This window comes from Haemaphysalis longicornis, unplaced genomic scaffold, assembly GCF_048455015.1.
Source record: "Haemaphysalis longicornis isolate Haplotype H1 unplaced genomic scaffold, Haemaphysalis longicornis Haplotype H1 scaffold_1, whole genome shotgun sequence".
NCBI classification, from domain to species: Eukaryota; Metazoa; Arthropoda; class Arachnida; order Ixodida; family Ixodidae; genus Haemaphysalis; species Haemaphysalis longicornis.
The window spans coordinates 276,741,238-276,755,136 of NW_027526203.1; the positions used below are offsets into that span (position 1 = coordinate 276,741,238).

The 13,899-nt window shown below is 46.6% G+C and overlaps 2 protein-coding genes across 4 annotated transcripts in view; one reads left to right on the plus strand and one right to left on the minus strand.

Annotated features, from left to right (window-relative positions):
- The window catches only part of Ddc (aromatic-L-amino-acid decarboxylase), a 55,479-nt gene extending 46,973 nt beyond the window's left edge, over positions 1-8,506 (plus strand). The window contains exons 13-15 of the mRNA XM_077678466.1: positions 7,011-7,204; positions 7,274-7,363; positions 8,265-8,506. Of these exons, the coding sequence (XP_077534592.1) occupies positions 7,011-7,204; positions 7,274-7,363; positions 8,265-8,337 (357 nt within the window). The 3' untranslated portion in view covers positions 8,338-8,506. The remainder of the gene's footprint in view (positions 1-7,010; positions 7,205-7,273; positions 7,364-8,264) is intronic.
- Positions 6,662-13,899, minus strand: part of LOC144146502 (uncharacterized) — a 57,325-nt gene continuing 50,087 nt past the window's right edge. For all 3 annotated transcript variants that reach the window (XM_077678459.1, XM_077678449.1, XM_077678454.1), the window contains exons 10-11: positions 12,969-13,204; positions 6,662-9,400 (exon numbers count right to left, since the gene is read on the minus strand). In XM_077678459.1, coding sequence (XP_077534585.1) covers positions 9,292-9,400; positions 12,969-13,204 — 345 coding nt within the window. In that variant the 3' untranslated portion in view covers positions 6,662-9,291. The remainder of the gene's footprint in view (positions 9,401-12,968; positions 13,205-13,899) is intronic.

Consider the following 13,899-nt stretch of genomic DNA (forward strand, 5'->3'; position numbering starts at 1 on the left):
TTTCCTTGACCTCCCTTTTGGTTAGAATCGGCATCCTGTATTTGCTTAACAGGAATTTTACTAAACCCATGTCTGTTCGATTTAACGGCTAGAAATAGAATGAAATTTAAGAAACGTGCAACAAGCTCAACTTCGACAGCAGTGCAATAAAGTGTTCCGCTAAGCGAAAGTTTATTATTCACGTTACTAGCGCAAAAAATAACAAAAAAGCAATTAAGCAAGCTTCACTGCCATAATATACGAATGTGCCACACGTGCAGTCCAGTGCGATTCGAAGGTTACGCGGGAAAGCTACTCTTTCAAATGAAGCAGAAAGAACGTACACCAATTTTAGCAAATCTTCCATGCCGGTTTCGTTATCGTCGTCGGCGTAGATAAAAGGCAACTGACCAAGTCTGTGCTTGATAACAACGAATGTAAAGCTTGAAACCCAAAGGCTGGGAAGTCAGTCGTGTGGGCCATTGTTTTAGCATGGAACAGCCAACAATTAAGGGAGCGAAGAGTGCGTAATCTTGATTTTCATGGTTCCGAAACAAAACCGTAGGCCGGTGGCACGCTTGGCCGCTCGATGCTGGCGCTATAGCCTTCAAATCGTGCTCGACTGTACTTCATAGCTGATTAGAAAGCTTCTTAGTCCCTTTTCTAAAGGAAAATATAAAACACGCGAATCTCGACTAGTAAACATCCAGTGTTGGCCTCCACTTCCAAGCCTGACGAGCTTAGGAAACCGCGCGCCACTCACGAGAACAGTCATAATCACGCTCACGAGCACGTGCCCGCATAACCGCCTGCTCTACGGATGAACGAATCGCCCGCGGCCTACCCATAGACCGGCGAACGGGAATTTAGGTCATCATCATCATCATCTAAGCTTAAGGTGGGCTTTACTGTTAGCGTTCAGCATACTCAAATCACATGTTGCCATCCGTTATTTCAGGCTTCGTTTGAAAAAAAAAAAACGCACAGTAAGCCTTGCCTACATATTTCCCCCTCCCATCTTTTGGTCGACCGCCCCCCCCCCCCCCCCCCCCCCGAAAAAATTTCCTGCCTACGACCCTGCACAGCGCCTACCGCAGCCGGCTGTCCCCCTGCATGCGCGGCGCAAAGCACGCCCACGGCAGATGGATGAGAGCGCACGCCTTTCATCTAGCGGCCGTGGCACGCCTTAGTGAGAATATTTTGAACATGAAGCGAGTCGTATCAGTGATTTTTCGGACTTAATCTGCAGCGACGACGAACAAACTACGTGATAATAGGCAGGCGAAACACGCGCCCGCGCTGACATCCGGGGCTGTCGCTCTGGCGGAGTGATACGCACTGCATGAACTTGTACCCTAGTATCGCTTTTTTAAAATGAGTATTTCCAGCTCTCAAGTATTCTTTTTCATGTCCGTTTTCCAAAATGCGACGCGCGAGCAAGCGACAGTGTCCTTTGAACATTAATGTGGGCACTGCGCTTCTTGAATTAAAGCCAATGGATCGCCATAAGTTAGGCAGTTTATGTTCAACTGTTGGCGCCTTTGTACCATCATAAACAATAACCATTTTGGTTTTCCTGTCACAGATACAGGTCACACACGTCTTCGTTTGAAATTATTTGCATTCATGCAAACATTTAGGGTGCCTGTATTTCCGACGCTGGTGGCCTAAAACGTTGTTTTGCCTGCCCCTTTTTCGCGCCGAAAACGCGCTTTCTTAATGCCTTAAAATCCGGTCTCTAGTGATATCTATCGAAAGAGGCATCTTTACAGAACTAATTCCCCGAAAACTAACTGTTTTGGTTTTGTTCTGAAATTGCTAGAGGAATTTCGGTTAATGCCCTAAATGTAGGACATCAGGGTCGATAGGGTTAAAGGGCAGCTCATGCCTCACTACAGGACATGCCAAGAGCTCTGCAACATGCTGGGGGAAGCAGCCAAAAATGGGGAGTCAATATACTAATTTGACACCACTGTGCAGAAAATAGAAGCTTCGAATACCCAATCAAACCAAGCGAAACTCAGGAGTGTCTAACCATGTATAACACTATGTCGTGTAAGCTACACCTGCGGAGAGGAATGCCAATGTTGAGAGCTACAGATTAATTTAGACCACTTGGGAATCAACGTGTGCAGCGTCCTCAGCGCTCATTTTGCACTGACGACGAGGTTGTAACTGCCAATTCACAAAACTATTTTAACTCGCGTATGCTACTGCTGGCATCAGCCACCCTAGTATAGTACTCTTCTAAAGGGGACATGTAGACAAATTACAATTTCTAATTTGAAAGAACTAGACTTTTCTAGATTACCAGATTTCTTTAGTCGCGAACTTCACGTGACCAAAGGAATGTAGAAGCACCACTACAGTCACACAGTCATGTTTCTTGATAGTAGCAATTGGTCGGCTGCCGCCAATCACACAAACCAGTACCCGTGACATCGCGAGGTCCTGACAAAGTGGCTGGACAGTTACTGCTTCATCTGACCTAGCTTAGCTGTTGGGAGTGCGTAATGAAACTTGCATGTTGTCCTAATAGCCCCTTTAAAGGGACACTAAAGGGTGGAAACAAGTTGGCCTGTATTGATGGATTACGGTGCCGAGAATCTAAACACACAACTCTCGCAACTAGCAGTTGTTTAACCAGCCGTGGTGGTTCAGTGGCTAAGGCGTTGTGCTGCTGAGCACGAGAATGCGGGTTCGATTCCCGGTCGCAGCGGCCGCTTTTCTGATGGAGGCGAAAAGCAAAAACGCACGCGTGTACGAGATTTTGGTGCATGCTAAAGATCCCCAGGTGGTCAAAATTAATCCGGAGCCCTCCACTACGGCGTGCCTCATCGCCTGCGTTGCGTCGGGAATTATACCCTACAATCAATCAATCAGCAGGGCGCCACGTACGCTTTTGGGTATTGGCGGTGAGCGGGAACACAGGCGGCGCTGCGAAGCGCGCCTCCGTGACGTCAGCTTAGGGACTCTCGCATTTGTCGTCTGCTTCACTCAGGATCGCTCTACCTGCTGTTTCTTTGCGCTCGGTCAACGTCTGATGCTTGTCCGCACCAGAATTGGCATTTGGGTAACTTTTTATCATAATAATAGGCTTAAAATCGCATACACTAGCTCATGGTGTCAAGTAAAGTATAGTTTTTTATACCGCTACGGGAGAAACATTGCCGGCGCCAGCCCATTCCTTGCGAAGCCGGTCCTTTGCGGAGCGCGAAGAGTCGGAGCTAGGCGTCAGCTTCTCATGTAAGCATTCGAACAAAAGGAACAGTCAGCTGCTAATAACCGACAACAACGAAAATGGAAGACCACAACAAATTCTTGGCCTTCAGGGCTGTCGGCTTTGGCAGAAGGCATCACGATTCCCGGTAATCATATGTAAGGTAAAACAGTTTTTGCAGCCTTGCCGAACGGTCGAACGCGTTTTGTCACATCACTTTACGTTGTCAAGGCATGAAAGTTTGCTGACATGCACTATAGACTGCAAAAACTGTAGGTTGAGTTCCAAATAACCCAGCGTGTATATACGCGCGTGCTGATTCTATACCAGGCATCTAACCAGTATGGAGGTTTATTGAGAAAAACGAGTCACGTCTTCGTTAAATTTATAGTAACACATACATGTTTGTTAAAACCTGGAGGGATATTTCCGAACATTTTGCACAGCCATATCTCCCCGATATTCGGATATGCGTTATAGGAAAACTGCACTCAAGAGGAGGAGGATTAAGAGGAGGAGGGGAAAACTTTGTTTAACAATTAAATCGATCTGGTTAGTGGGCCGGGTCCTCAGTCCAGGAGAAGAGAGTAAAAGTAATTTTCTTCAAATCATAGACCGCCATCCCGAGTGGAATAGGATTTGTTCTTCGCGCCTGGAAGGGTTGAAAAGCAATAAAGAGCTGCTTGGAATTCTTCTTCGGTTTCGAGTCTTGTAATATATGCAGGTATACTATTTATTACGTTAGTTAGCGAGTATATCATGCCTTCAACACCGTAATCACGTCATCATTGTTCGAGTTGAGAGTCAGTTCGTTATGATAACGATATAATTACGATAGAAATTCGGAGCACAAAAGCCGCCTCGAGTACTGTGAACCACGTTGTTTAGGGCGCGATCGCGGTAGCGTACCACAAACCTTCTCATTGTATTTGCATGTGAATAAACAGAGCACGCTGCCGTAATGAAAGCCAATTTGTGAAGAAGGGAATGTATGCCATACAAAATGACGGAAATATCCACACGACCTTTGTGAGGCTCCCAAACATCCTGAAACCTCCTAATAAGAAGTTGGTGACGGCGCAGAAAAATTAATGCGTCGGGCAGAAAAAAAAAGCAAGAAACAATAATCCCAGACAACAACGAAAGAAACAGAAGAAAGCCGCTTTATTTCCTGCTGTGCGATGAGCGTGTAGAGGCCGCTGCTTGGTACGTAGTATTAGACTGTTGAGTCTTCATAGGAGCATCTCAAAAATACTGCAGGGAAGCCTACGCATTTTGAATACTTATCGAGAAGCTCTGATCACTGATCCTCGCGAATAAGCAAGAAAGGACGAGTTACACACGATCTTCTGACCGATATACTGAAGAAAGTTGTTCTATATCTCTTCGTGTGTTGCAAACTTGTGGGGGATTTAGCTTCAAATTATTCAGATGCGTCAGAAGCTGGCAAAATAACTGAGTCGCTAGAAATACGCTTTTTAACGCACTACAGCAACGAAGCGGGCGATTTCTAGCCCAGGTACTGTTGCCCCTCACAAGCGGAGTGTAGCAGACGACAGCGGCGCGAATCCCTAAGCCGACGTCAGAGCCAGGGGGCGCCACTCCAAGATCTCACCGCCAATACTGTGGTTTGTGACTTCACAAACGTTGTGAACGGCGAGAGCTCATTGTAGAAGCATCTATAAATGTTCTCCTCAAACAAACAGTTCCTAAGTGATTGAGCACATGAAATAAATGTAAATCAGAACTTTCCGTGAGCTGATCTAATTTAAAAAACACAGATTACAGCTTATATGCATAGCGAGAAGGCTGCTTCCCTCACATTTCATAGTCGACCATCATGCTTTGTTTCGCTTTGGAAAAGCATTGCGGCGCAATTAGCAAAGTCAATAACCTACCACGGTTAACGTGAAGTGGTTAAGCTACCCGTCTGAGTTTCTCACCCGTTCTCGACGCGTGGATGTTGCTATCGGATGGTACAAAGCGTGCCTCTGCACGGTTCGAACATTATGGCCCGTGAAAGGTAAGGGTTCTTACTACTGCAGGGGGTTATCCGAACGATCTGATCTTGTGCTTTTCCGTTCACTGCAAGCCGCTGTTCATAAATCTGTAAATCGTGCGCATGTAGCTCTGCCCTTGTTATGTTTGAGAGAATGAGATGGACGTGATCACCAGACAAGGTGAGATGAAGGCTCCCGCTTAATTAAGCGACGGCGACGCGTAGCCGGGCATTCGCGCTTGCACAATATTTGAAACTGGCCTTGTCGCTCCGCTCGTGGTCGGCGTGACAAGGTCTGGGTGTCCGGTGCACACACCGGACGCTGGAGCGGTGAGAAGCATTTCTCGTTCCCGTGGGGAGAGTTAGCACTCCAAGCCAGCCCCCTCAGCCAAACAAACATTGTTGGCGTCGGTCATGGCTTGCTGACGTAAAAGCTACCACGGCCAGCGTGAGAGTGCCTAGACCGCACCGCTGCCTTGCTCGTAGATTGCGACACAATGGCTACGTCACAAAAATTGAAGGGAAGCAGGTGAGAGAAATGCCAGCTTTGCTTATTTCTCAGCAAATTACGCATCATTACTCGTCGAACAAAAGCCGAGAGAGTAACGAAACGCACGATTTTTCAGTTGAAACAAAATTTCGTTCAGCCTTCAGTGTCCCTTTAAGGTGTGGCAACTGCAGGTAAGGGGGTTACCCCTTCTGGTTTCCTTCCTACATGCCCACCTCGTTAGAGCTTGTGTAAAAATTTGCCCGTAATTCCGACAGGGCAATCTTTCTGGTGATGGAAAAGCTGCCTGTCTGCATCAAGGTCTGTGTGGCTCATATAGTTCAGACGGTGGCATACTTCCGGCCCAATATTTTGAACTGCATTGTTACTGGTTTAACCGTACCCTCGCACTTCAGCTTGACAAGGTTCCACTAGGCAAAATAAAACCTGTTTGCACTGTCCTGAACAAGAGTGCCCCAGATTGACAGGGATGCGTTACTTCGTTGCTAACAAGACCTGACCCAGGCAACAACACAAATGACAAGACAGCTGCAAAATCTACAGCACGTGCTGAAACTGTAGGCAAGGCAAAGTTTCTGCACAAGCATTAGGCACAGAAATAACGCACAAAAGAGCACAACTTGGTAGTTAAAACCACAACACTGCCATCAGAAATAATTAAAAAACAGTATAAGCTTTCGGCCACGAAGTGTGCTGTAGGGGAAGGGCTAAATATTTATTTAGAACCCCTGGTGATCTTTAATGTGCACCGAAATGTAGTCACACCGGAGCTTTTAATTTTGGCCTCAACCAGAGAAATGGCTGTTGCAGACAATCAAACCCACGACCTTGCGCTCAGCAGCATCACGCCTCACCCACCATGGCCGCAGAGATAACATTGCAGAAAATGACACAAATGGCACTGCTGTCATCTTGTGCAGTTCTCTTATTGCAAGGGAAGCGAGAGGGACACAGCTTTGGAAAAATACAGTACTTTATTTTTCCCTGAAGAACTAACTGCACAGTGACTTGCGTACCGTATAAAAATAGCAACAAGTAAAACAACTGAAAGGGGGCATGGCAATTCATTGTTCGTAACACAAATTTCAGCACGCACCGTAACTCGTGCCAATTGAGGTAGATGAATGCATTCAGAGGCAAGTTCTGTTTAAACTCTCCTCAATCATTTGCAGACTACAGATGGCCATGCTATTCACAAATTAGAGAAGCAATTTAAAATGCCAAGTCCCCCATATAAACATAGCACAAACATTGTTCTGACCAATAAATAAAAAAAAATAAAAGATGCAATGCTTGCTTTACAGGGATCAAACAGACAAAATGAAGAACTCCTGCAAATACTGCACAAACGGAGAAGCATCCACCTTACTCCAACAAAGCTTCGAGGCGTGTTTGTACTTCGATTTGCCATCTGCAGCCGAATGACTGAAAAGGAAGACGTGCACTACGCCTGGCAAGAGATCTGTGCTGCTCTACAGATCCTACGCGAGCAATGCGGGTAAGTTCTCGTCAAACCACCACAGAGTGCATGACAGTGAACTCGCACTATCCTCACTTTTTGCCAAAGGACACTGGAACATGAAGAGATGAAGTTCAGCACACCCCAAGGGTTGGTCAAACGGATGCCTCTCCAGGGCGAGGCTAACAGGACTGCGGCGTAAGTATATGGCCGCTAGACTGTGCTGACAATGTGACTGCACACAAAAACGAAACTCAGAAACCATCAACATACACGCAAAATGAAAGCAAAGCATCATGAACTTTATCACAGTGTTGTGGTACACGCAAGCGAGACTTAAACAAGGTGAAAATAGCTACTTGCCATAACTTCTACCAGAGGTCAGAAGGCAGCCAGGGCTTTTTGGAAACTTTACAATTGGAAAATTTTGGAAGACATCTTCTACAGGCTGAACAGTGTGCACAAATCTACTGCTTGAAAAATGCTATTGAACTGAATATAGAATTTCTTGCAACTGACATGATGCCGAGCTCCCTATTTTAAAACGAAAAATTAACAAAATAAACAGTGAAACAGAAATCACTAACCCTAGCAACTCCAAATGGAAGTGGCACATATCACAGAACATTGTAGTATAATAAGTAGACACAAGTGCACAAAAAATAGCAACTGGCCATCCCTTAAAGCAGGTCAATAGAGGACCAGGCATCTTTGGCAGACTGCGTTTTTCAACTAATTTTTCAACATGCTTTTTGCATATTGTGCAGACGCACTCAAAGAAGTGTTACTGTATCTAGGTCTTACAAATCAGGAAATTCAGTACAGCCTTGTCTTGCACAACAGGGAGAGCAAGTGCCAAATCAGTGCATGAAAAATACAGCGAACTTTGTGCCTCTTCCACAGTGAGCTACCCATTTGACAACAAACAAGACACGCCACCACAGATCCCCCGTGGAAACAAACACACCAATTAATCTGACAACAGTGTCACATGTGCTAGACTTCCAAACACGACTATTCAATGCCGACAATGACTGCCTGCACTGCCAGTTTTTGCTGACAGTACAGATTTTTTTCAGAGAGACGCATTTCTTTGCAGACCAAACAGAGCATGTGCCAATGTACTGCTTGAAAAATACAACCAATTCAAGAACTGGATCTTCCGCACCTAGCTTGTCGGCAACAAATGTGTGGTCTTCGACATGGCAGAAGAAAGATGCCATGTAACGTTTCCATCAATGCAAGTCCCCTTAAAGGTTGGGGAAGCTGCAAGAGCTGTGTTTTGTTCCATGTTGGCCAATAAAAGTACTGTAAGAACTCCAACTACCACTTACAAATGCACTCCCAAGACTTTTCTGGACTATCTTGTACTGCAGAGTAGTTCTGGCCCTATCACAGGCACTTCGAAGTAGGAATGCAGTTAAACAAAAATGTGAAAACACGCATGACTAGTCTGGTTCCTATTTTGAAAAGAAAGCTTTCTTCTGCCATCCTGCACTGCAGAGCAGTGCTCCAGACATCACAGGTACTTTATAAATGTGATTAGAAAAACGAGAAAACAAGTACAGTGACAGCAACAATACTGCATGGCATGGCACGACATGACATGATAGTATTAAAATCTGCATTCAAGAATATTAGCAATTTTCTGAACCATCCTTCAGTGCAGCTCATTTCTGCACAAACCAAACATGGAATGCAACGAAAAAGGAAAAAGATGATAACCCTGCTGCTGCTATGACAACACCATGGCATGGCATTGTTACAGACACTTGAATGCATTAGAACACTACGTGCCTCTCATGTTTACCGGATATGGAACAGTAATTTGGCTTTGATAAAAACAATACAAAAACAACAGACTCCAAATTACCCAACAAAAAATGCAGTGCACTGGTGGATCGAAGTGTGGCACAGTGGTGACTTCCAACAACCCACGAGTTCGTAGCCTGTGGTACAGCAAAGTCATACGTATTCTGTGCTGCTTGCACATGCCTGTATGCCCTTGAACAGATTATCATTAAGTTACCACTGTACGTTCACAAAGCCTCCAGCACACCGCACTTTTTGTTATGACACAAAAGTAACAGAAGAACCCGTAGTTGACCCAGCTAAGCCTCTCCTCCTCATGGAGCCCGCAGCTGCGCAAGCTTCTTCTCGACCAGCAAAATGTTGATGTTCACGGGAGTTTCGCCATTCTTGTTCCACAGGACCACCTCAGTCACGGTCTCCAGACTGGGAAGAACAAGAAATAAATGAATTTAGAAAATAAATTTATGTAGCAAAACTTGGTAAGCTTTCCCAGCATAAACAGCCTTTACACAGAACCAGCTAGGGTTCACCTGGGCTAAATATGATACGGACGTCACTGCTGTTGGTGCGGCCGCCGTAAACCGTGCATGGTAGTTTTAAGTGCGAATGCACTTCTTAAGCGAGCCTGAATCGTCCGCCGCCGTAGTCCGCATAGCAACAGCTGCGGGTGCGCGCGCTCCTCGTCTTCCTTAGCAACGGGGGGAGATGGGCGCGCGCTGCCTGGCCGCTGACATGGCACATACCCACGTGGGGGATTGGCCAGGAATCGGGCGTGAGAAGGGCTAATGCACCCGCTTAAAGGAGTACTGACACGAAATTTCAAAGCTGAGATCCGCTCTAGCAATCAAGTACAACGACAACACAAACAGGTGTCTGTGAATAAATGCATCTTTCTTGTTTTGTAGTTGTGTGTGTGTGTGTGTGTGATCTCTCTTTCGCGAAAATTACCGAACCGCGCAAATTCAACTCGTGCATTCGCACTTTCACATTCTTCCCCTCGGGGAAATGCGGGGAATTTTTTCTTCTATCAGGCTTTATAAAATAAATACTGCCTGATCATCCGGATTAACCATGAAAAGTGTTTGGGCCTACGCAGTACAAGCAAAAATGGGAGCTTGGCAAATTCCCTTCAGTGTCCCTTTAAGAATGAAATTGCTGTGATATGATTTGTGAAATAGGCACAAACAGGATATTTGCCTGTGGTGCTCACGTAGTGGTAGAAATGGCAGACAATTTGAAACAACAGACAATACTCTTAGTGAATGCGTATGTGCAGCCACAAGAAAGCAGCCACTTCGCAATGGTTGTCGCTGATTGAATGCCGTAGTTTCGGTGACCTGTGGCCAGACTTGCCGCTTGCAAATGTAAATACAAATTTATAAACAGTGATCGGTATTTTTTGTGATTTCACTTGCAACGGCAATACAGCAGCGGCACCCACAGCTTTCGTCCGTGCTTCCCCAGCGTCTGCAGGGAGCCAGTTGAGACAGCGGCGTCACGTGGCGCTGTATTGTGGGTTGGTGGATGCGGAGAGTTTTACAACTGACCTTGGTTCTACAACGACGGCGTGAGCTGCACGTGCTCGAGGGCCCGCACACTCACGCGTCCTTTAGGTGCTTTAGGTTTCCTTTAGCATTAGGTGCATTGTTTTGCAATTCACAAGTTTGAATCCCCGATGCCGCATGTTTTTTTTTTTTTTTAGTTGATTTGTTTGTTTGTGGGTAACGTTTTCTATACTGAATTCACCATTTTTGTACTGTAACGTTCACTGCTCCACGAGCGAGTTCGCAAAACGTGTGCAGATTGACAATGATGCGCCGGCAAGTCCTCGTTGGCATGGTGTTGCCACAGGCACCGACTGCTTGCAGGCACAGTGTCGAATCGGCCGACCCTTGGCCTGGTGCGAACTCGCCTTTTACCACACAGGCTCCAGCCAGGCAAGCCCCAAAGGTGGGGGCAAAGCACATCACATTTCAGCGTCTCCAGTGACGTGGAGAGCATTCATCAACTGCGTACGCCTCGGCTAGTAATCGTTACGATTCCAAGCCGTGCTGGCAGGCTTACCGTATTTATTCGAATCTAAGCCGATAGGTTTTTTGAAATACTGATATATCAAACTCCAGGGTCGGCTTGGATTCGAGGATTTTGAAATACGCGCCAATTTCCAAGTGAAGTGGTGCACAGCTAGCGCCACCCAGAAAAGAAAGTATTGTAGCCATTACTAGACGAGCCAGTAGCCATTAAGGGCCATAGGCCGCCATTTTGAATTGTGCAGATAGTGGCCTGCGTGCTGTGTGGCGTTTGGTTTTGACAGCGCGTTTTAAAAGAAAAGTTGTTTTAGCTGCGGAGTTGTCGTCGAACGTTCAAGCCGGGCGGGACTTCGGCGTGGATGAAAAAAATGTCCGTCGTTGGAGGACGCAACGGAGAGGATATTTGCGTGCGCCGCAACGAGGTTGGCAATCACCAGACCACGAGAATGCCGTCACCATGAAATGAAGATGGCATTGGCTGACTTCGTTCAGACGCAGCGAGCAGCTGCCCTTCCAGTAACGACGAAAGTGCTCCAGGCAAAAGCAAGGGAGCTTTTAAGGGAACGAGGCTTATCGCGGGCACACCTCAAAGCCAGTCGGGGCTGGCTACAGAAATTCATGAAGCACTTCGGTTTTAGCCTCCGTCGTCGAACCTCAATCGCCTAGAAGTTGCCGGGTGATTTTGAAGAGAAACTGATTGAGTTCCAGCTCCGCATCTTCATGTTCAATAAACGTGTTTTCTTTTTGTGAACGCTGACCTCGCCGTTTTGTTCGGCCTACATTCGAGGTAAGTTTTTTTTTTTTTTTTTTTTTTTCGCGCCTTCGGACTTTCGGGGGTCGGCTTAGAATCGGGGCCGGCCTAGATTCGAATAAATACGGTATCTTGCGCATTTTACAGCCAACGACGTGGCAGAAGCACAGTATGCTGATTACTCAGATATCTAGATGCCCAGCCGACAATAACGCCTGATGCCACGCATGTTTCACAGAACCAAAACTGAAACTGGTTATAATTCTAATCTTGGACAAATCATCATATCTTGTATGCACGTCACTTCTGTTGCAGCCGCCACAAATGTCGTATGGTATTATTTCCTCTTTCAGGCTTTAAAAATTAAATACTGCGATTATCAACCGGAAGAATGATGAAAAGCGAAAAACAAAAACAGAAGTTTTAAGTCATCAGGACGTTTCATTTCAACTTCTGTATGCCACAATTATTTGTTTTTTTTCCTGAATAAGATCCAAACTCAAAGGAGTCTGCCAGTTTTAGTGCGCAAATTGGCGCTGTTTGTGGTGTGCTGTGGTGTCAGTCGAGAGCAAATTGTATATGAGTGAAATTCTCATGGGATCATGCCCCATTACAGTAAGCACGAGCGCAAAACAGTGGGAAAGAGTAGTTTCACGGCCGTCAGTGGTGGCAGCCCCGACAGCAGCAACAAAGCCAAGTGAAGCCATGTGCATTCCACTAGAGCACTTAAACGCTATCTAGTGGCTCTCCATGCCACTACGCGCTATGTCTGCTATTTCTCGACTGCCTACAGTTCTGCTAGATGTCCTCCGGTAGCTTCCCACACTTCCTCATTGCCTGCAGACCTCATTTGAGGTTGTGGTGGTGGCGCAAAATGACACCCTCTAAAGCCACAACAGTAGATTTGGAGCACTTGGCGCAATTTTGTAAATTTTTACCAGAATGGCGCAACAATTCTCATTTGGTGCAATTTGGCACATTTGGTGCAGGAAGGGAATTGCTGTACTTGCTTAGCGAGAAACACCTACCCCTCTTTTGGGTGGAATAGGGACGTAATTTTACGCTTAGCAGAAGCCTGTAATTTGACAACGTCCCGGAACAAGTTTGCCTGAAAAGGTACAATCAGTGCTTGGTGTGCCGTTAAATTATCCGGGGATTCAAACCCCCCTGCAACTTACTACACTACACATGGGAAGAAAAGGGGTCGCACCCGGCCTGGCGCTGGCCCCTCTTCTCGCCAACCAGGACAGTCTTGAAGCCAGTCTCGGCGACAAAGGCCTTGGTGGCCGCCTCCTCCCACTTGGCCCGCACAGGGCTCACCATGGCCAGGGCCAGGCGGTGCGCCCAGGCCGGGGGCTTGGCCAGGTGGCCCGGCAGGGGCCGCAGGTTCTGCAGGTCCACCACGCTGCGGTTGCCATAGTCCACGTACAGCACGCGGGCCCGCCACTGCACAACACGGCATACGTCACCCAACAGGGGCCAGGCCGACAATAATAAACATTAGATGTGCGAATGCAAGGCAGAGTGAGCACAAAACAATAAGCAGTTACGTGCACATGGTGACCAACTAACAGAATGGTGCAAGGAGAGCACAGCACCGGAACAAAGGCAAGCTGCTTAATAATAATAATTAAAATTGGAAGGATAAACTCACACACAAAAAATACACAACAGCAATGCTTTTCCAGGAACCTTGATTGTTGATTAATTGATTGTGGGGTTTAACGTGCCAACGATACACAGGCGATGAGGCGTGCCATAGTGGAGGGCTCTAAATTAATTTTGACCACCTGGGGACCTTTAACGTGCGCCGAAATCTCGAACACACGGGTGATTTTGCTTTTCGCCTCCACCAGAAAAGCGGGTGGGAATTGAAACCGCGTCCTTGTACTCAACAGCACAACGCCTTGGCCCCTGAGCCACCGCGGCGGGTAGAGGGAGACCTTAGTTGCACTTTTCCACATCATACAATAATGCCAGGTATGATCTCGATAGTTTCATGGTTCAGGAATAAAAGGTTGATTGAAGCAGCTCGCTCAAGCTTGCCCTCAATTTTCTTTAAATCATGAACTTGTGTTCACGCTCATAGCTAACAGGCTGAGCTAGACTCACTCAGGAGCTCCAGTCAGTACAAACACTGT